Source organism: Callithrix jacchus, chromosome 3, assembly GCF_049354715.1.
Source record: "Callithrix jacchus isolate 240 chromosome 3, calJac240_pri, whole genome shotgun sequence".
Taxonomy (NCBI): Eukaryota; Metazoa; Chordata; class Mammalia; order Primates; family Cebidae; genus Callithrix; species Callithrix jacchus.
In genome coordinates, this window is record NC_133504.1 from 103,713,140 (window position 1) to 103,733,224 (window position 20,085).

General features: G+C 40.9%; 2 protein-coding genes across 3 annotated transcripts in view; both read right to left on the reverse strand.

Moving 5' to 3' along the window:
• Positions 1–287: 287 nt before the first annotated feature.
• ATOH1 (atonal bHLH transcription factor 1) lies at positions 288–2,529 on the reverse strand. The gene has a single exon (XM_002745585.5). The coding sequence runs from the start codon at positions 2,352–2,354 to the stop codon at positions 1,290–1,292; it is 1,065 nt and encodes a 354-aa protein (XP_002745631.1). The 5' UTR covers positions 2,355–2,529; the 3' UTR covers positions 288–1,289.
• Positions 2,530–13,455: 10,926 nt separating this feature from the next.
• Positions 13,456–20,085, reverse strand: part of GRID2 (glutamate ionotropic receptor delta type subunit 2) — a 1,554,413-nt gene continuing 1,547,783 nt past the window's right edge. For both annotated transcript variants that reach the window (XM_035294542.3, XM_035294543.3), the window contains one exon: positions 13,456–17,202. In XM_035294542.3, coding sequence (XP_035150433.1) covers positions 17,044–17,202 — 159 coding nt within the window. In that variant the 3' untranslated portion in view covers positions 13,456–17,043. The remainder of the gene's footprint in view (positions 17,203–20,085) is intronic.

The window sequence follows — 20,085 nt, forward strand, 5'->3', positions numbered from 1 at the left end:
GGGGCAAGGAGTAAAGAAGACTGGGAAGATCCTGGCTATCAAAGAGGCAAAACTGTGCTGCAAACTTGGAAAAAGTTTTAATTCACAATTTAATTATTGATCTGAGTGCTTTTCTTTGTAGGGGTTTTGATACTACCCGAAGGCACCAAGTATACAACATTTTTCTTCAAAAACTGTAAGATCACATAAATGGCATTTAATAGAAGACTTAGCTCAATTCTTCCAAGTCATTCATTTAAAAATTGTTTTCAGTAGTTATACTCATGGAATAAGTGACAAATAAAAGCTACTTTTCACGTTTATTTTAATTATTTGCAAAAGAAAATACATTAAACAATGGCAGTTGGCTTTGCTAAATTAAAATAAAATGATCTCGAGTAGAAAACGTAAAAAATGAATCAAGATAAGTAGAAATGGTAGCAAACAATAATAAATAAGTTTTCTAATATTAACAAAGCAAAATAAAATTGACAACATATTAACAAAGCAAAAGCTTTTGACACTACTAACTTTTTAAAAAAAATTCATTTTTTCAACAAACATTTGCAAAGAGCTTAAGAATTATAAGTGGCTGTGTTAAAGTAAAAAAAAAAAAAAAAAACTGGTCTGCAATTGGCAGCTGAGTTTCTCCTGGAGCCACCACCGCAGCAGCGGCTGATAAAGTGCGTGCGCCAAGTTTCCTAAAAGACGCCAAGGTTCTCGCGATCGGATACACATACTGGGTATGTTTATACAATATATAAACCTTAAAGTTCCCTGTTTTCTAACAATTCAATAGTCAAAAGTTATCCACTTTGGAAGCACTAATTTTGCGTTTCATTGTACATTTTGGAAAACAACTTCGGAAGACTAAATCTCCCACACTTGAGTGCGCAACACACAAGGATGGATGCCCAGGGCGTAAAATAAATTAAACCCAAACCAGCGACAGAGAAAAAGATGCGACGTTTCAGCAGCGTGTAGGCAGCAGGGAACTAGAATAACGGTGCCATATATGGGTACATACAATTATACCGTATCTATCTACAGGGGGAGCAGAAGGTGGGCGGAAAGGACATAACTTTAACAGAAAGGGTTTCATCAAACAATGTGGACCGTAGGAAGTTTGGAACAGCGGCCGCATTTGCAAACCATCAAATGTAGCTGCCATCTGAAGCCAAGTCGTTGCTAAACAACGACCGTCGCAGAGCAAACATTAAAGGATGCGGGGATCTTTAACCGCGGGACTTCCCGCGCACTGGGAAAGGGCAGTTTTGTTTCTGTCTCAGTTTTCGGCTTCTGTCACCTTCCTAACTTGCCTCATCCGAGTCACTGTAATGGGAATGGGGAGAAAATTCCCCGTCGCTTCTGTGGGACCGAGGCGAAGTTTTGCTGTTTTCTTCCTGCACTGGCTGCAAGATGCTCCCAGGGAGCGAAGGCGACAAATTCTTTTGCGCCATCATCGCTGTCAGGGCGCTGTCCTCGAAAGTCGAGAAGTGCAGAGCGTCCAGCTGCACCGAGTACCCTCCCGCAGAGGCCGGAGCTGAGAAGCGAGTCCGGCAACTCCCGGGCGGGGTCGGCCGCTGGCCCCCTCCGGAGGCCTGCTGAGCCCCTGCTGTGGTCGCGTTGCCTGCTCCCCCTTCGTAGGAGGCGGCGGCTCGAAGATGGTGGTGGTCGTTTTTGCAGGAGGCTGGCGGCGGCGGTGGCTGCTCCCCACCGCTGGGCGTTTGTAGCAGCTCGGATAAGGCGTTGATGTAGATTTGGGCCATCTGCAGGGTCTCATATTTGGACAGCTTCTTGTCGTTGTTGAACGACGGGATAACATTGCGTAGCTGGTCGAAGGCGTGGTTCAGCCCGTGCATCCTGCGCCGCTCCCTGGCGTTGGCTGCCAGCCGTCTCTGCTTCTGCACCCCATTCACCTGTTTGCTGGAAGGGGCCCTTTGGCGGCTGCAGCCCAGCTCGTCTACCACCACCCCGCCTTTCAGCTTGCACAGCTGTTCCCGCACTTTCACCGGCCCGGGGCTCTTGCTGCTACTGGCACCACCGCTGCTCCTCCTTACCAGTTCCCCCCGACCGTCCGCCTCGTCCCGGGGCGCCGCGGCCTCCGCGGCACCCAGCTCCGGGGAATGCAGCAAATACTGGGCGGCGCGTGCCGTGCAGATGCCCTGCAAAGTAGGAGCCAGCCAGGCGCGTGGGTCGGTGCTGTCCAGGAGGGACAGCTCAGGCGGGTAGACGGGATGCTCTCTCGCCTGCAAAGTTGCAGGTGGTTGCGGCGGCGGCGGCAGCTGCGGGAGATGATGCGGCTGGGGATGGCGATGGTGGTCTCCCAACTCCTTCACTTCAGCCCACTCTTCTGCAGGCAGCAGGCGGGACATTGCACTGCAAAGGCTCGGAGGCTCAGGATCGGAGGCAGCACTGCCACAACCGCTCAACCAAAAAAAAGGCCCTTTCCGGGTCTCTTCGGCAACGTCTTATTTTTTTTTTCCCTCCTGGACCCTCCCCCACCCACTCGGAGATCACACACCAGGTCGCGTGCAACGAAGCTTCTCCGGTTGCTGAAGGCGCTGCGCCCCTTTAAAAAGCGGCACGCGCCACTCAGTCTCCCCCCGCTCCTCTCCCAGCCCCCTCCTCGCGCCGGTCGCGTGTCTTCTCAGCCAATGGAGGGCGCGGGCAGGCGCGTGCGAGCAGCCAATCAAAGAGTTTTTACACCCGGAGAAAAGTTCTGGTGTGCGGAGGACTCCGGAGCCTGCTTTTTTTTTTTTTTTTTTCAATCCTCCTTTAAATTCGTCAGATTCATATGTTAATTGCAGGGCTGTAATTCGACTCCGGTGTGTGTCACCACCCCGGCGGCTGGGGTGCGGGAGCCGGTGCGGACCGGGCTCTCGGGTGGTGCCCGAGTGGACTCGGGTCAGAAGTGCGCTGCCGCGGGCGGCTCTGGGCGAGGCTGGACGCGCGGGGAGCCCAGAAGGCACTCACCGCGGACAGCAGCCCGCCTGCCCCGTGGTGCCCCCAAACTAGGATCACAGCTCCCACCTTTGATGCCCGAGCATTTAAGATCTCTCATGTGTAACAGGATGTTTGTATTCATGTATGCAGGTACTTATAAATCTCTCATACATGTTCATAGATATACAACTGCTACATGACGTCTGTTATTTAAGATTGCTGTTAGAATAAAGAGGGAAAAACCCACTCATCTCAGAATTTATTTCTTACTTTCATTCAATTTTTTCATTTTTTACTTCAGATCTCTTAGTTCGACTTCGTCATGTGATCTTTTTCCTAATGGGAAGTAGAGCTGCGGTGTAGTGATAGTACTCCAAATTCTAGGTCCCCAATTCTCTCTGTCTCTTTCGCTAGCTCCCTGGCGCCAATTAGGATTGTAATCCGCCGAAATCCCTCCACCGAGTGTAATTTAGGGCCGGGATATCTCACGGTATTATGCAGTTTCAACACACACAGTAGGACTGATTAAATGCCCAGCCAGGGGAGGATGCCCAAAGTAAAATGAAAAGCACCCTGCATTCCCTACAATCCTTAACACTTTCAAGGCACAGAAGCCCCAAGTTACCTACCCTTTTGCCTCCATAGCCCGCTCTTTACGAAGGGATCGTGTAACCTTCCCCTCCCACCCCTCTGTTTAGTTAGGGTGTGCTTTCCCTTCTCCCCTCGCCCGTTCTCTCCGCCCCATACAGTCAGGGAGGTCCTTGGCCCGGCTGGAAGGCCACCTCCCAGGTGAGCACCCCCTCGGGTCCCATTAGCCTCGGCTTGGTCTATTCATAGCAAAGAGCCAATCAGAAGCTCCTTGGCCCTTGGCACGTCCCAGCTTGCGCCCAGCAAGCCCAGGCTCCGGCTCCCGGCGCTCTCCTGCACCGCCCATGGGGCGCCGGAGTGCGACGCAACTAGCGGGTGCTACTGCTGCATTTACTTTCCCAGTGGCTGTCATCGCGAAAGGAGTCTCGTCCTCTTGGAAAGATGGTTAAAAAAAAAAAAAAAAAAAAAGCCAGAGAGACAGCTCCCTGGAATCTGCCTTTGCAGTGTCCAGAAGCAGTTGAATGTTGTTTTCGCTAATATTTGCCGTGGCTTGATCTAACCTGTCATCTAGAACTCCTTGGGCAGTAGATTTTCTGGGACTGGACTGGATATATCCTATAAAGATACAGCATGGTAGAACAGAGTGCTAAAATGATGTTTAAGACATTATTCTTCACCTCTTCACCTGTTTCTTCCTCAACCTCGTCTATTTGCTGGTGTCTAGGAATAGCCCTGGGCCTACCTTAAGAGTCAGAAGCTTCAGAGGTGTATTCTTGTGTGCATGTTTGGGCTCTGCTGACATACATGTTAAAGACACATAGAAGCAACAACAAAAAACAAACCTAATCTGAAAACCATCCATGAGAATAAAGTAAGAGAAAAGGCCATCTAATGTCTTTTTAGAGAAGAAAATTCTCTAATTGTTTGGTGATTGGACTGGGTGTTATTGTTGGTTTGTTAGAACCCAAATTTATAAAATATGAATTTTTAAAAAGTTTATAAAATACGAATTTGAATTCAGTATTAGATGGTATCAATGAGTTATTGTTAATTGTTTTAGGTACTATAAAACAATGATTTTCTAGCAAGCTGGAGATGCGTACAGAAGCACATAAAGGTGGAATAACATGAAGTCTGTGATTTGCTTTAAAGCAATTTGTCAGCAATATTAATAATATGAAAAAAGAATAGTAAAGCAAATATAATTGATGGATATGGTGATGTAAAGATTCATTAGACTATTAGTACTACTTGTACATAAACATTTTTACAGTAAAAACTAGCCCAAAATCCTGTAGCAGCTCGCTGTTTATTATTTCATCCACGTAGGTTAGTTCAACGTTTACACCTCCGTGATCTGGTCCTAATTTACCTTTCTAGACTGAAATTTTATTATTCCATTAACACGGTGATTCTTAAGTTGTGATCCAAAGACCATGTCTATGGATGAGAACCACTTGGGATTTTCATCAAATAGGTAAATTCCTGGGCCCCTACTATATTCTAACAAAAGTCACCTTTGTGAATGAGACCCAAACATGTATTTTAAATAAGCACCCTAATTATTCTTAGGCATACCCCAGTTTGTGAACTGTTCTGGAAGTTTTCCTGTGCTCTATTAAGCTACGTTATACTTCTTAAAACTTGTATTTTCTGTCGCCACCAGTGCATGAATCCAAACAACTATTATCCAGTCCTGTCTGCTAAAATGTAACTGAAATTTCAAGGTCTAAGTCAAATGCTCCCTCCTCTAGGAATACTTCCCATGTATCCTTCAGATACATGGATTACCATTTATCCCGTTACCATATATCCTTCAGCAAGGAGGTGAAGACAAGGTGTCTTTGGGTCTATTACTACACTAATAGCTTGTTAGAGAAGTTCAAAGACACATTTATTATAGTTCCTAAATTTATCTAAGATTCATTTACCCCTCTAGGAACTGTAAACTTCTTCATAATTTTATACTATAGGTATTAGTTATCTATGGTTACATAAAAAATGTCCTCCACAGTCCTTAAAACAATAAAGTTAGTGCTGCCTGTTGGTGGGAGACCTCGGTTCCACTCCATGTGGATCTCAACCCCAGAGCAAGTGATTCAAGGGAGAAAGACACGAGTTGCAGTATTATTTAGATCTACACGTGGAAGTTACTCTCTATCATTTCTGCCATATTCTAATCATTAGAGGTAAGTCAAGACCACACCCAGAGAGGGTAATTAGGGCCCAGAAGGAAAGGAAAACATATGAAATCATTTGTGGAGATAGGTGAAAACTACCAAAATATCCCTTTGTTTTACATTGATTTCTCTGTTCCTTTTGCAAAATGTAATTCATCTTTATTTTACTAAGGTAGGGAAACAAGTTCTGTAAAGTGAGATAAAGGTAGCAGGATTTGGTGAACCACAAGTGAAGAAAGAATTCAGACTTTTCTGTTCCTTCAACAACTTCAAATGTCATGTGTTCCAAAACTTTATTCATAAGTCTGCCATTTACAGTCTCCACAGAAGGCATATTATGGTAGTTAATTTCCATTGTATTTTCTTTCCTCTCTTTATTTCAAAGTCCTATTTGTGAACTTGTTTTAAATTTATATAAGTATATCCTGAGCATTTATCTAATGGTCATTACTGATGGCTAAGGATAGTGATACACTGGTAAATACACAATAATTTACTCTTTGATAAAAGTGCACACATAACTACATAAATTTATTATGCATTTTATTGATGTAAAGAATGATGGCAGTTTGTAACAATAAAATAATCAAAATTTATTATTGTAAATCCTCTAGCTCTAATAGATTCTCACAGAATCCTTGATTTCATTGATTTTTGCCATTCTTGTATCCATAACTAATTAATGATTGCAACTGATGAACAAATGTAGTTCCCACATGAATGTTGGTTGGTATTTTTTCATTTGTGCTTAATGAGTAGATGAAAGTGAAATGACAATGAAGATGGTTGCCAGAATTCATCTGAGAATTAATGACATGTGTAACTTCTTTGCTCAATAGGATAACAGTTTTCAAATACTGGAAGAATATATGCTCAATATTTGTGCTATTCATGTAATGGCTACAGACTTTGAAATACTTTCCAGTTTAGTCTGCATTATTAATATTTTCTCTATCACTTTCTTAAGACTACACAATCAATAAAACAGTAAAGTAAGCCAGGATTTGTGGCATTTGCCAATTTCTGTTGGTGTAAATACGAATGCTGCTAAATCAAATGAACATTTTCCTAGGCTATATATTAATTGACCTGCTCTTCAACTTTCAATATAGTTGAACACGTTCTTTCAAATCTTCTTTTCTCTTGACTTGGGAATACTATATTATTTGCGATTTCTCCCTACTTCTTAGTCTCCTTCTTGCTGTCTCTTAAGGAGACTTTTTCCTTATTAGGCATGGTACCATGCTCTAATTTCCTCTTAATCCATATATATGATCTATATTCCAATCAATACCTCTAGCCCAAAGTCAAAATAGTTTCCAAATTTATCTAAGATTCATTGATTTTTCAGTGATTTTCATTGCTCTTAAAATAAGCATAAGCATCAATAAATAACACTACTCTGAGGTATCACGAATGTTTCCCTGAGGAAGTAAGAACTCAAAGTTGAAAAAGAGGGGGGCCAGGCACGGTAGCTCATGCCTGTAATCCCAGCACTTTGGGAGGCCGAGGTGGGTGGATCACGAGGTCAAGAGATCGAGACCATCCTGGTCAACATGGTGAAACCCCGTCTCTACTAAAAATATAAAAAATTAGCTGGGCATGGTGGCGCGTGCCTGTAATCCCAGCGACTCAGGAGGCTGAGGCAGAAGAATTGCCTGAACCCAGGAGGCGGAGGTTGCGGTGAGCTGAGATCGTGCCATTGCACTCCAGCCTGGGTAACAACAGCAAAACTCTATCTCAAAAAAAAAAAGGTAGTTCAGGAAAGGTGAACCCACAAACAACAATTAGAACAACAGTGGCAACAACAGCAAGAACAGCAATAGCAACAAAGAATCTCTTCGTGTGGACTGAAATGTTTGACCTTATCTGGTCCTTATATCTTCTGTCTCCCATCCAAGTACTAACCAGCCCTGACCCTGCTTAGCTTCTGAGATCAGACAAGATCAGTAAGGTTCATTTATCTCTTCCGACTCGCATCCGCCACTCTTCCACTCTTTCATAATCTTCTAGGCACATTGGTCTTCTTTACTTGCTCATATTGCCAAACATCTTCCCATCTCAGGGATTTCACACAAATGGTCTGTCTGCCATACTTTTTGTCTTGTCTGTCCCTTTCTTATCTAGTTACAGCCTGTTCAACTTTAAAGTTGAGCAAGATCAACTGTAAGTAGGGTCAAAGTAAGTAGCCTCAGTTGCACAGTCACTTAATACTCTTTGGTTGGGAGTTCAGTCTCTATGTAAGTCCAGTAGCATGACAGAATCTGCTTTTGGAATGCTGAATAGTTCTCTGCTGCAGATAGTACAGCTTGCTCCATGCCCTTAGTGGTCTTTGCTGTGATTCTTCTATGGGGGCCATGCATCCTTATGTATCATCCCAAGTGCCTCTAGCAACATGGGATTTGCAGAATCATATGATTTAAGCAGAAAGGATGCTTGTTCCAAAGCTTAAATCTGTTGCAAAGCCCCACTCAAAACTATTTGCCATCTGAGTCACCTGATAAAGGAGTCAGGGCTGTATTCCTAAATATGGCATGTGTTCTTTCCAAAATCCAAAGAGGACTACCAGTCATTATACCTTTCTTGATGGCATAGGTGCAAGGAGTAATAAGTTGCCCATTTTTGGGGGTGTGTTTTAGCATTTCACAAACTCATGGTATTCTTAAAGCATCACCAATTTGGCAGAATGTTGGTCTTTGTAAGGTTAATCCCTGACCCTGTTCCATGAGAGGGCTGTATAGACAGAACAGCCTCCAAATGCCAAAGGAGCTGGGAAATTCAAGAAGGAGGCAGATGAGCGTAGTGTGTTGGTAAGGGATGCTTTCCTGAGGGACTTACAGACAGAAGTGTAGTCTTTGGTGGGCACTAGACAGGTAGATTACACTGTTACTCTCCAGACTCAGGGCTTATATACCATGTGAAAGGTCTTCCAGCAAGACAAAGGCAGAACAGGCAAGAAGGTTATGTGGGTCATAGCCCATAATTTGTGTAAAAACATTAAGGTGACATGTTCTTACACTAAGGAACAGTAAATAAAGTGGGAGCTGGGAAGCATTCACTGGGGGTCTGGGGCGAATGAGAAGTCAGCATGGTGGATTTGCATCATGATTGAGCCACTTTGTCTCCACACACCCTCAGGCCCACATATGCCTCACAAGGGCATTTCTTATGAAGCTTCTTTTTCCTCCCTAGGTTTAATCTAAATGATATTATGGGTAGAATGGTTCTGCAGATGTTCTGGAGAAGGTCCAGATGGCAAAGGTCCTTTTATCACAAGAACTGTATTGTGAAGGAATGTTAGCATACCCCTTGTCAAGACCATGAATGTATACTGTTGCTCACTCCAAGTGAATGTGAACTGTTTCTAATCATCCTTTCTGATAAACTCACCAGATCAATAACTACATCATAAGTGTAGCAGTAGCCCAGCAGCCAAGATTAGGGAGCCAAAGTATGTGCTGAGAAAGAATTCAGGGAATAGTTTAACTAGAATTATTTCAGCTTTGGAGGTTGACAGTGAAGTGGGATGCTTTTTCCCTGGGTTGTCCTGGGGACAGGATTCTCCATCTCTGGTTTACAAGACCAGAGTATTGGATTATACTACAAAGGCATTAAATTTAAGTAGTTTTTTTTCTTTTTGTTTTTTTGAGGTGGAGTTTCACTCTTGTTGTCCAGGCTGGAGTATGCAATAGCATGATCTGTTTACGGCAAACTTCCACCTCCTGAGTTCAAGCAATTCTCCTGCCTCAGCTTCCTAAGTAGCTGGGATTACAGGTATGTGCCACCACACCTGGCTAATTTTGTATTTTTAGTAGAGACGGGGTTTCACCATGTTTTTCACGCTGGTCTCAAACTCCCGACCTTAGCCGATCCACCCACCTTGGCCTCCCAAAGTGCTGGGATTACAGGCAGGAGCCACTGTGCCTGGCCTAAGCAGTTTATTTTCAGTTAGGATAGTGAGAGGTATAAGGATGACGCTACTTAGTTAAGTTCCCAGTAGTCTATTGTCATCTGCCATGATCCAACTGATTTTTGCAGGTGCCAGACTAACAAATTAAATAGGCACATGATGGAGATCACACTATTCCTGCATCCTTTACTGGCACACATAATTTGAGAGTGTGCCAATCTAGAAATCTATTTAAGGATGGATGGATTTCCAGGGCTAAGGATGGATAATTTTCCTGGGCTATCTCCAGTATGAATATTTTATTTTGGGTTCTTCTAAAAGTAGATAGTTAGATAAGGATTTAGGTTGTGGTAGAATGAGCAGTTGCTTTTAAATGGCGTGTTAAATTGTACATAATTGTTTTCTATATTTATTTGATGGTATACATGCTAATAATCAGTTTTTTATATTACTTTTAATGGCAAACAATTATTTATACTTCTTTTAATGGCAGAACTGCAGTTACTTTTGCAGCAACCTAATATTTCTTCTTGTACGACTACATTAAAAAATAAATTCCAGATGAATTAAAAAGTAAATCTAAAAACACAAAATTATAAATATATCTAGAATATAAGGTAGGTAATCATTGAACTGATATCAAGCTGATTAAGGGACTTCTATGCCCAAAATTGCTGAAAGAGTTAGTAATTCAGTAATTAATTTAGTAAATTCAATAGCAACATTTATAATAAATGCTTTTAATAACTATAAACTATAGTAAATTATAACAAAAATTATATTTTTCATGCATAGAAATTACAAAAGTTAAAAGTAAATAACAAACTGGAAAAATATCTGCAATTAATCTGACACACAGTGAGTTAATAGATATCATATAAAAGAAACTATTAACTTTGATAAGAAAATGAATAGTCCTGATAGAAAAACAGCCAAAAGATAAGAGTGGGTAATTTGTGAAGGAACAGTAAAAATGGTACATAAAGATGAAAAAAGTATTCAACCGGGAAATGTGAATTAAAACAATAAGAAAGTTTCAGTTAATCGTTTCAGACTGAACACATAGATGCCCTTCTCAAACACCATTAAAAAAGACACAAAGCCGGGCACAGTGGCTCATACCTGTAATCCCAGCCCTGTGGGAGGCCAAGGCAGGCGGGTCACCTGATGTCAGGAGTTTGAGACCAGCCTGACCAACATGGAGAAAACCCATCTCTACTAAAAATACAAAATTATCCAGGCGTGGTTTCACAGGCCTGTAATCGCAGCTACTTGGGAGGCTGAGGCAGGAGAATCGCTTGAACTGAGGAGGCAGAGGTTGTGGTGAGCTTGGATCCTGCCATTGCACTCCAGCCTGGGTAACAAGAGTGAAACTCTGTCTCAAAAAAAAAAAAAAAAAAAAAAGACACCAAAGGCATAAACGGAGAAACCAAAGGGAATGGCTGCAGAGACAGTAACAAATCAAAATGTCAACAAATCTTTATAGAATGGAACCAGATGGACAAGTGATAATCCATTTAGTAGAGTTGAGAAAGCTTATACCTTACCTTAGTCTGCAGGGAAAGCCGAAGAGAAAAAGATCAGTTCCTGCCCTAGCTCCCTGAAGATGCTCAGCTGTTGGAGGCATCAGGTATCTCTGAAGGCAGAAGTGAGGGAAGGGTTGATGGAAGACAGATTGCAACCTAATGTTGCTATTGCTGTGCAAGCAAATTGGAGCATCTCTGTATTCTAAGTTTTATTTTTTATGTCTCTCCATTCTAAATTGAGCCCTGCTCCTTTGTAGACTAGTAAATAGTAGTGTTTCCTTCATTTATTCACATCAAAACTTCCAAAATATTTTCATATATATCGTTGCAATTGAGACAATTTTAAAAAATCTGTTTTGAAGACCAAATCCTTGTTTTGAAGACAGAATCCATATACATTACGGCCATGATAAGGCTACAGCAGCTATATTCTTGGCATTACTTGAATGTACATCACAGAATGCCTCTTTGGGTGGAAGTTTCTGAGTAATAATTCTGATGATCAACTTAGAACAATATTGTATCAGTTCTCTGAAATATATCGTGGAAAACAAATCCAGAATGTATTAAATGCATGCATATTAAGCATTCTTTATGTCTACAACAGAATACAACCAGGCAAACAAATTTAAGACTTAACTCTTGTTAAAAGCTGAGATGCTTCCAATTCTGTTAGGCTGAAGATGAGGTTCCTTAGTGTGACCTCTAAGATAGCATTGCTTGGTTGCTTTATACATTTCATCTCTTACCATTCTTACCTTTGCTTTCAGGGCTGTAATCTGCTTTCAGGTCTTATTTGCATTTCAGTTCTCAGATGAGTGTTCTGGGTCCCTCAGAAAAGTTTTATACTCCCCACTTCTATTTTCCCAACTTCTGCTCATTGGTCTTACTTTAGCCCAAGCTTTACCTCTTCCAGCAAGCCTTCTAAACTTGATTAGGCTTGTCATACACACTCCTTATAGCTTTTTCCTTTCCTCAGGAATTTTCCTCAGTTGGTAACTACACATTCATTGGTATGATTGATGAATGCCTTTCTCTGAGCTCAGAATGCGAACTCCATGATTTTGCTCACTGCGTTATGTCCCTTGCTTAATGCAGTGTCTGGAACATGGGTGGCATTCAATACAAGTTGAAAATGAAGAATGTTTTTAGGGAGTTTATCCTTTTCTTAGTAGCTGCATCAAATAATAGTTTACTTTCTACCAAAGTTTGACCTATTTGAAAAATTTTCTGTGTTGGCTTTTAGTTTACAGGTATTTAATTTTGTTTGTGGGCAGAGAAAGATGGGGAATTTGGGATTATATTTAGAGTAGGTGTTGCTGTAACTGATGATAATATATCTTTCTGGTATAAATTGTATATATTCAGTTCAAAATAAATTCTATTAAGTAAAGAATTCCTTGACCATTCTGGAATATTGATTGTAATTACTAGTTAGCATCTATCTGATTCACATACCAACAGATACTTTGTTAACATTGAAGAGTTCTCTATAAATTTGGGGTTTTATAAAAGACCGTGAAATAATTCAATAGACAAAACCGAATCCACACCTAAGATTAAAAACCAGTTGTAATTTACTAAGCAGTCAATTTAAGCCTAACTATATATTTGGCACATTGGAAAAGATACACAGCAGGATTCCTTTGTTAGTAACTTCCAGTCTGTCCTGCTATGGTGCTTATGGAACTGTCTCTCCTGGTTGAGCGTTCAGATTATTTTCTTCATTCTTAACCCAAAGTCTGTACTCCACTGACTTCCTTTATTTTCCACAGTAGTTCATGTCTTACCAGGTTCAGTTAGAACAATCACTTAAAGAAAGTCCTTGTTGCCAATAGCAGAGAGCTCCTAGTCTGTTTGAAAGTGTGCAGAGTTCAGACTTTAATTACAGAAACTTCCCACTCTCCCACCATTGTGTCTACTGGCCCAGTTCCATCTACTGCTGAAACTTCTAATGTGAGTTCTCTGAAAAGCCTGGCACTCTCCCCAGCTATGGGGAGTGGCTGGTCTCTGCATTCAGCTACCTCTTTCTGCAAAATGCTGCCTGCATTATTCCTTTCCATCCTGAGTGTCTGTCTCTCACTGGGCAGACTCTGCTTCTGATGCAGCAGTGGGAGAGTTGCTTGCCTCTGACTTTTGAAAGAGAGGTACAATTTGCAGATTGATGCTAACTTGGAATGTTCACTGTGTGTCATTATCAAATGTCACCTTGGCTACTCTTGCCTGGTGTTTTATCATAATTGTTTCGAGCTCACTCATATGTTATCTATGTCAGAACATCATCTCCCTCTCATATAGCCTTGGGAAAGCAAGTCCAGACAAACTATCAATTAAAGTAATTTATTTTTATTACCAACTTTAATCACCAAAGAAGGAATTGGATTCAATCAGGGAAATTCTTTATTGACAAAATTTTATTGATAAAATAATCTATCAAAGATTCATGAAAAAAATTAAAAATCTCTGAAAAAGAAAATTATATCAACCAAGATAGTAAAAAGTATGTCTGTGGGTAAGGAAGAGTTTTCTATTTGGGGCTGGCTATGTAAGCTACATCAGTAACACCAAGGATTTCACTTCTGAAAAAGAAACTAGGATGCAATACTGCAACCTACAAGAAAGGCTACTGTACAACAAACATCATGTGGCTGGAGGTGATTCCATCCCCTGCCCAGTCTTATTCACTCTGGTACCTATTTAACATCTTAATTTGGTTCCCAACTTGGATCTGTCTATTCTCCTTTCTCAGTTACCATGACCTGGAGATCATCTTGTTTCAATGCTTGGTCTGTCATTTCAGCAACAGCTTTTCTTCCTGGCTTGGGTCTGCTCTTTGCTGGGTCCTTTGGCTCAGTGCCTTTGACCTTGGGTGGCGGGTACTCTGAGTCTCTCTGGCTACCTTCCCACGGCAAGTGGTGGTTGTAAACCATAATATAAGACACTGTTTTAATTATTAATCTTTTTAGGTATTAAATTAACTTTTAATATTATAGCCATAGGAAAAAGTCTGGGAATTTCTCCGTTCACTGAATTGGTGCATCAAGTCGAGCATTCTGACATATAGCAAGAAGGAAATTGTGAATGATTTTCCATTCCATTTGAAAATATTTTGGAAACTGATATAAACAATGAATCAGTTTTTTCTTATAATTTGCCTTCCTTGCTCTAGGAAGCTGAGGAATGAATTGTAGTCGAAATTTTCTATTTTAGGTTTAAGGCCTTATTACAAAGCTTCTCGATGCCAATTCTATCAGATCTTTTGTACATAGTCATTATTCTGTTCACTCAGGATAACTTTCATAGCAACTTTATGTTATTCCTGGAGATACATGCTAATATGGCCTTAGTTTCCTTAGTTTTGGATAAGCACGTATATCCTAAGTTGAAAGACCACACTTTGTTTAAAGGATTGCTGGGTATTGGTATCATGGCTCTGTGGCCTCTCTAAGCTTCCAGGACTTAGAGTCTGGAAAAAGGGACTGAAAGAGTCAGAGTTTTAGCCTGGGATATATTAGGTACTGGTCCAGTGAGAATGAATTCAAATTGGATCAGCCAATCAGAATGCATATGAAATAATCAGAAATGGAAGGCCAGGCTAGGCTTGGTCAAGTGGATAAGATAGGAAAAATGGTTTCATTCCTCATTGTGTGGACGTTTGTGTGTTTGTGCGTATGTAAGGGGAACATATGAGATTTTAGAGCCAGAAACACATCTTATCATACGTCTGTTAAATAGGCAGGGAGTCAACAAATCAAAAATCAGAGGTGCAAGAGTCAGGTTGGCCTCAGGGATAACTGCTAACTGAAGAAATGTGTCAGAATTCTTGCCTTAAATGAGTGTCTAGGAATCTCCCTTGGTGGCCCAACTATCACAGGTCAGGCAGTCAGGGATGGCTTGCATTTTGTTTAATGGGGTCAGTGTCTCCTTTAACCAATCTTCTTGCTCTATTTTCAGAAGCATGCTCTTTCCTGGAATGGCTGGTGACACCCCTGGCAGCCAGAAAGAACCAAGATGATTTCCTGAACCACTGCATTCTGGTTAGTTCCCTGGGGACAATCGTGCATTAAGAGGACTGGCTGGTATCCAAGTCCAGTGGTATGTTAATGGTGGAATGTCTCTACAGCAGTAGAACCCCAGTTTTGGTCCTCCGGATTACGTCCTTGTCATTCTGTGAGGTATCAGAATTCCCATCTGAAACTAGATATCCAGGAAGGCATGCACTTCATCTTCTTCGTACCATTCACTTGTGTGGGGGTGGGAGGTAGGAGCAGAGTGGGCAAGAGTACATCCTTCAGGTGAATTATAGTATTGTATTTGGTAGGGAGGACAAAGAACCCATGGAAATGGAGTGATTAAAAGTAACAAAGTTTACAAAGTGCTTTCACATACATTTCACTTGATTCTCACAACAACCCTGTGAGGTAGGTACAGTATATAATGTTTTTACTTTTATTTTGCAAAGAATGACACCAAAGACCAGAAAGTTTAGGTGATTTGCCCACAGTCACAATAAGCACCAGGACCCAAACTTGAAGCTATGTCTTCTGACTTTACAGCCTAATTTTTACCCATGAGCAGCTACAACTTGAGGGTTATCAGTTTAATGACATAACGAGGAAGGCGCTCAGTAAGTGAACATCTAACTTGTTTAAAAGTCAGATGATTTAGAAATAATATATAAGTAACCAGAACCCATGGGATCAGTACTTGTAGGGGCTCCCCCTGGACTGCTGCTTGTTGGCTTTAATCTTGTGGGTTGCTTTGGCATAATAGAAGATCACCTGTGCATTAGCTTGGGCAACTGGGATCTCCCTGAATGCTGAAGGAACAGAGATGAGGGAATTCTTGTGGCCATGATGCGCCTCATCATGCTGTTTAATCATCTGGATTCCTCATCGAAATGCAGCCTTCTTAGGAAAAGGATTCTGACTGATTCATCATTGTATTCCCAAAATGTAATACACTGCTTGGCACATCGTGGTCCTCAATAAAAATGGACTGAGTTCATGAGGGGCTAGGATGTTTCATATGATGCTTCCCTATTTTACTTGTAAAATATGTTTTGCACTTAAGGGGTATTATAAATGAATGTGGAAGTGGGTAAAGGAAAACATAATGATCTTAGTGGTGGGCAGTATATACAGGCACTGCAATTCCAGGGTGTAATCCTACGATCCAAGTTATCTTTGTTTACAATGATACAAGTACTAAGTGTGGATTCAAACTGGAGGCTTTATATTAATCAGAAATCTATGAAAAATGTAGACATTTGATGGCCTTTGGGGATATAGATAATATCCCCTTGTGTGGAGGAAACTAGACCATTTTGGTAAGTATCAAAATAATATTTTTTTAGAAATATGGAGATAATTCTGTGATAAAAGCCTCCAAAGATGTTTAACCACAATCACCAGTGACTCAATAAGAGTTGGAAGAGGCCTCTGTCTTTTTCTGGTTAAGTTCTGCCAAGGCACGTCCTCCTTGATCCTTCATGTCTCCCTGGATCTTTGGCCATGAGAAGTCCCAAGACCCAGAGTTTAAAATAGTGCACAGATAGAAGCTGAGGACAAAGCTACTGTGGTACAGACTTGGACCTCAGTGTGAGTGCTTGTGATCAGGACACCTAGGCAAGAAGCCCACTGCATAGAAGCATCCTTCTAAGGCTAATGGGCTGGTGCAGGCAAGACCCATGACCTGTGGCTGAAAGCAGCAGGCTGTTGTTACTCTTTTATGAGTGGATTACAGCAAGGAATTTCTGTGTGTCACAACCTGGTGAGGTCAGCTTCCTTGAACTGGATAGGAGTTTTAAATTTAGGAGATACAACATTAGCTCACCAGTTTTGAGTACAGGATCTAATGGATCCTGAAATCAGTCAGGTGGGAAACAGATCAGCAGCTCTTGGGCTGGTAGAGGTTATGGGTCATCCAGGGGTCCTCCCATTTGTGATGATTGATGCAGGCCATGACCGGATGCCTGGCTTCTCCAGGTATTGCTGCCAAGTTTCAAACATGGCCTTAATGGCCAAGCATTCCTTCTTTCAGATATTGTGGTTTCATTCTGCAGGGAGGAGGCCTGTGGGGAAGTAAAGCATAAGGTCATAACGATGTTGAGTTTAGACAAAGTTTGGCTGTCCATGGTTCTATCACTACTTCTAAGGCATTGGCTCCACCTTAAATGTCCATCATAAACAAAGTGGAGCATGATGACAGCTGATGCCTCCCTCCCTCCCAGGTAGGGCTTCGCAGGTTTTCTGGACCCCAGGCAACCGTCAAAAAGCAGAGTATATTGGCTACTCGTTCAATAGAACCTGTTTCAGGAAGGGCTCTGGAGTTAATCCAGGTCTGGATTAGGATACTTTGGTAGTTTAGACTGGATAAGTCCTTTGATATCTTCACCAGAAAATAAAGTCAGTATTGCTCTCACCTGGAGAATCAACAGAGAATGCTACCAAATTTGGTGTCGATGCACAGTCACACATAAAATCCTGGAGTCTGTTTCCTTAGATCTTGAATCTTACATGTTGACTTTTAGTTATTGGTTCCAGACTATGCATAAACTTAAAACACTAACGATTAATAATAAACTGTATTGTTTATAATTACTAATTAAATTTGAATTTGTCAAATGCATTTTAGCCTACCCATATGAATGGATGCTCTTTTTTTTTTCCTATTTTCAGACTCACTCTGTTGCCTAGACTGGAGTGCAATGGCGAAATCTCATCTCACTGCAACCTCCACCTCTAGGGTTCAAGCAATTCTGTCTAAGCTTCCTGAGTAGCTGGTACTACAGGTACATGCCACCATGCCCGGTATTTTTAGTAGAGATAGGGTTTTACCATATTGGCAGGCTAGTCTTGAACTCTAGACCTCAGATGATCTACCTGCCTTGGTCTCCCAAAGTTCTGGGATTACAGGCATAAGCCACTGCACCCAGCCAAATATATGCTCTTAAATAAGAAATTCCCTTTTTCTTGAAATGCAAGGAGTAGATGGCATATTTCAACCATTAAATAATACAACTGAAAACTATATATAAACAGCTGGAATCTTGAATGTGGACACAAACTGTGAATCTTAACTCAGGCCTGCTGTGGAAGGGATCAGTGTGAACCTTACCTCTATGTCCTTGTTAGGAGAACTTGTGCCTTGGTTTCATGTTTATGAAAATCTTTGCTAATGTTATAGGATTTAGAGAAGACTGGATGTTTCTAATTGCGATAGTGGATTGACAGCACTTACCAGTTAATTGAATCAACCAACCAGTTATTTCAGCAAATAATTGGACTGAGCTAAGTGTAGAAATCAGTTCTAAAACCTTGGAAGACACCAGAATTCCCAAAGCAAGTTCTGTGAACACTAATTTCAAAAACGGTTTTCTCATTGGGTACATTTGGGAAACACTGCATATTACTACCTCTCTTGAAGATTTAATTACACAAGTCTTGAAGGTTTTGAGAAGTCCAGTACTAAATAATTTATTTAACTATGTTTAAGTCAATATGTCCCAAACATTTCAACATGAACTTAAGTTTTTGAGTAATGTTTATTAGCATCTTTAGAACTGGTGCTACATAAAACCAGTTTTAGGGAATTTTAGACCAGCATGCAGTGTGAAGAAATACTCATTTGCAAAATTTACACATTACCAAAAATAAATTAAGCAATTACTAATTGTGTATTACTGTAATTGTGTTAAAATTAAGCTAGGTACTTTGGAAAACAGAAAATGCACTTGTATACAACATAAAGTCTGCCCTTAATAGGCTCATAATCTGGTTGGGAGACATATCTATCATACATGAAACAATATCAACCACCTAAAGATTGCAAATAACCAAGTGCTAAGCTAAATAATTAAGATTAACAGATACAGTAGTTCCAGAGAGGAAGATAAAGTATTAGAATCATGAAAAGAGATATCATGGAGGAGGTAGGACTAGTTTTATGGCGTGGCTAGGCTTTTGAAAGGTTGAGGACAGTTTTACTTGAGGGGACCCGTGACTCCAAGAAACAGGAAGTTGTGCAGCAAACAACTCTCTGCTGTATTAAAATCATTAAATTCTAATATATCTTAGGCACTTCTTACCCAAGAACAGAATGTTACAGTAGTATGGTTCTCTTTCATTTGTCCCATACAGTCATACGATGGATAAGGATGTTTTGGTTAATGACAGGCTGCATATATAATGATGGTCTCATAAAATAATGACACCATATTTTTACTGTACCGTTCCTTTGTTTAGACATGTGTAGATATACAAATACTTACCATTGTGTCACAGTTCCCTGTAGTATTCTGTACAGTGGCATGCTGTACTGGTTTGTAGCTTGGAGCAATAGGCTATACTATATAACCTACGTGTGTAGTAGGCTATACCATCTAGGTTTATGTGAGGATATTCACTCTGTGATGTTCACATCTTGACAAAATCACCTAATGATGCATTTTTTTCTGAATGCATCCCCATTCTTAATTAACACATGGCTATTCTTTTATTAGAGTTCTTACCTGGTATATTATAATGAGTTGTTTAATTGTCTGTCATAGTCTCATTGATGGTAGGGACAATTTTTTATTTATTTTTTCATCCTATTTTTAGATCCTAAGGAACACCATGATGTTCAGGGACTTCATGGTAGACATCACTGGCCTTATGGCTGGCTTGTAAAGCCTGCAAAGTGAAGGACCCTCAGAATGAGGGTCACATAAAGGGTATGCTGTGCTTTTCTTCCTTTTCCCCTAACTTTGAAGATATAGGAACTGTGCAGCCAGGAAACGCCACACACCTGGGGAATAGATGCAGTGTGGTGATGGTTGTAGTTTTTCACATTTTTGTTTTTACTCTTTAGGAAAGTCTTTCGCCTGCTTTTTCAATTGTTGCATTCATACTTTGCAGTGGCCTAAATGCTAATAAAAAAAAGGTAAGCAATTTTGAAAAAGGAACCACATAAA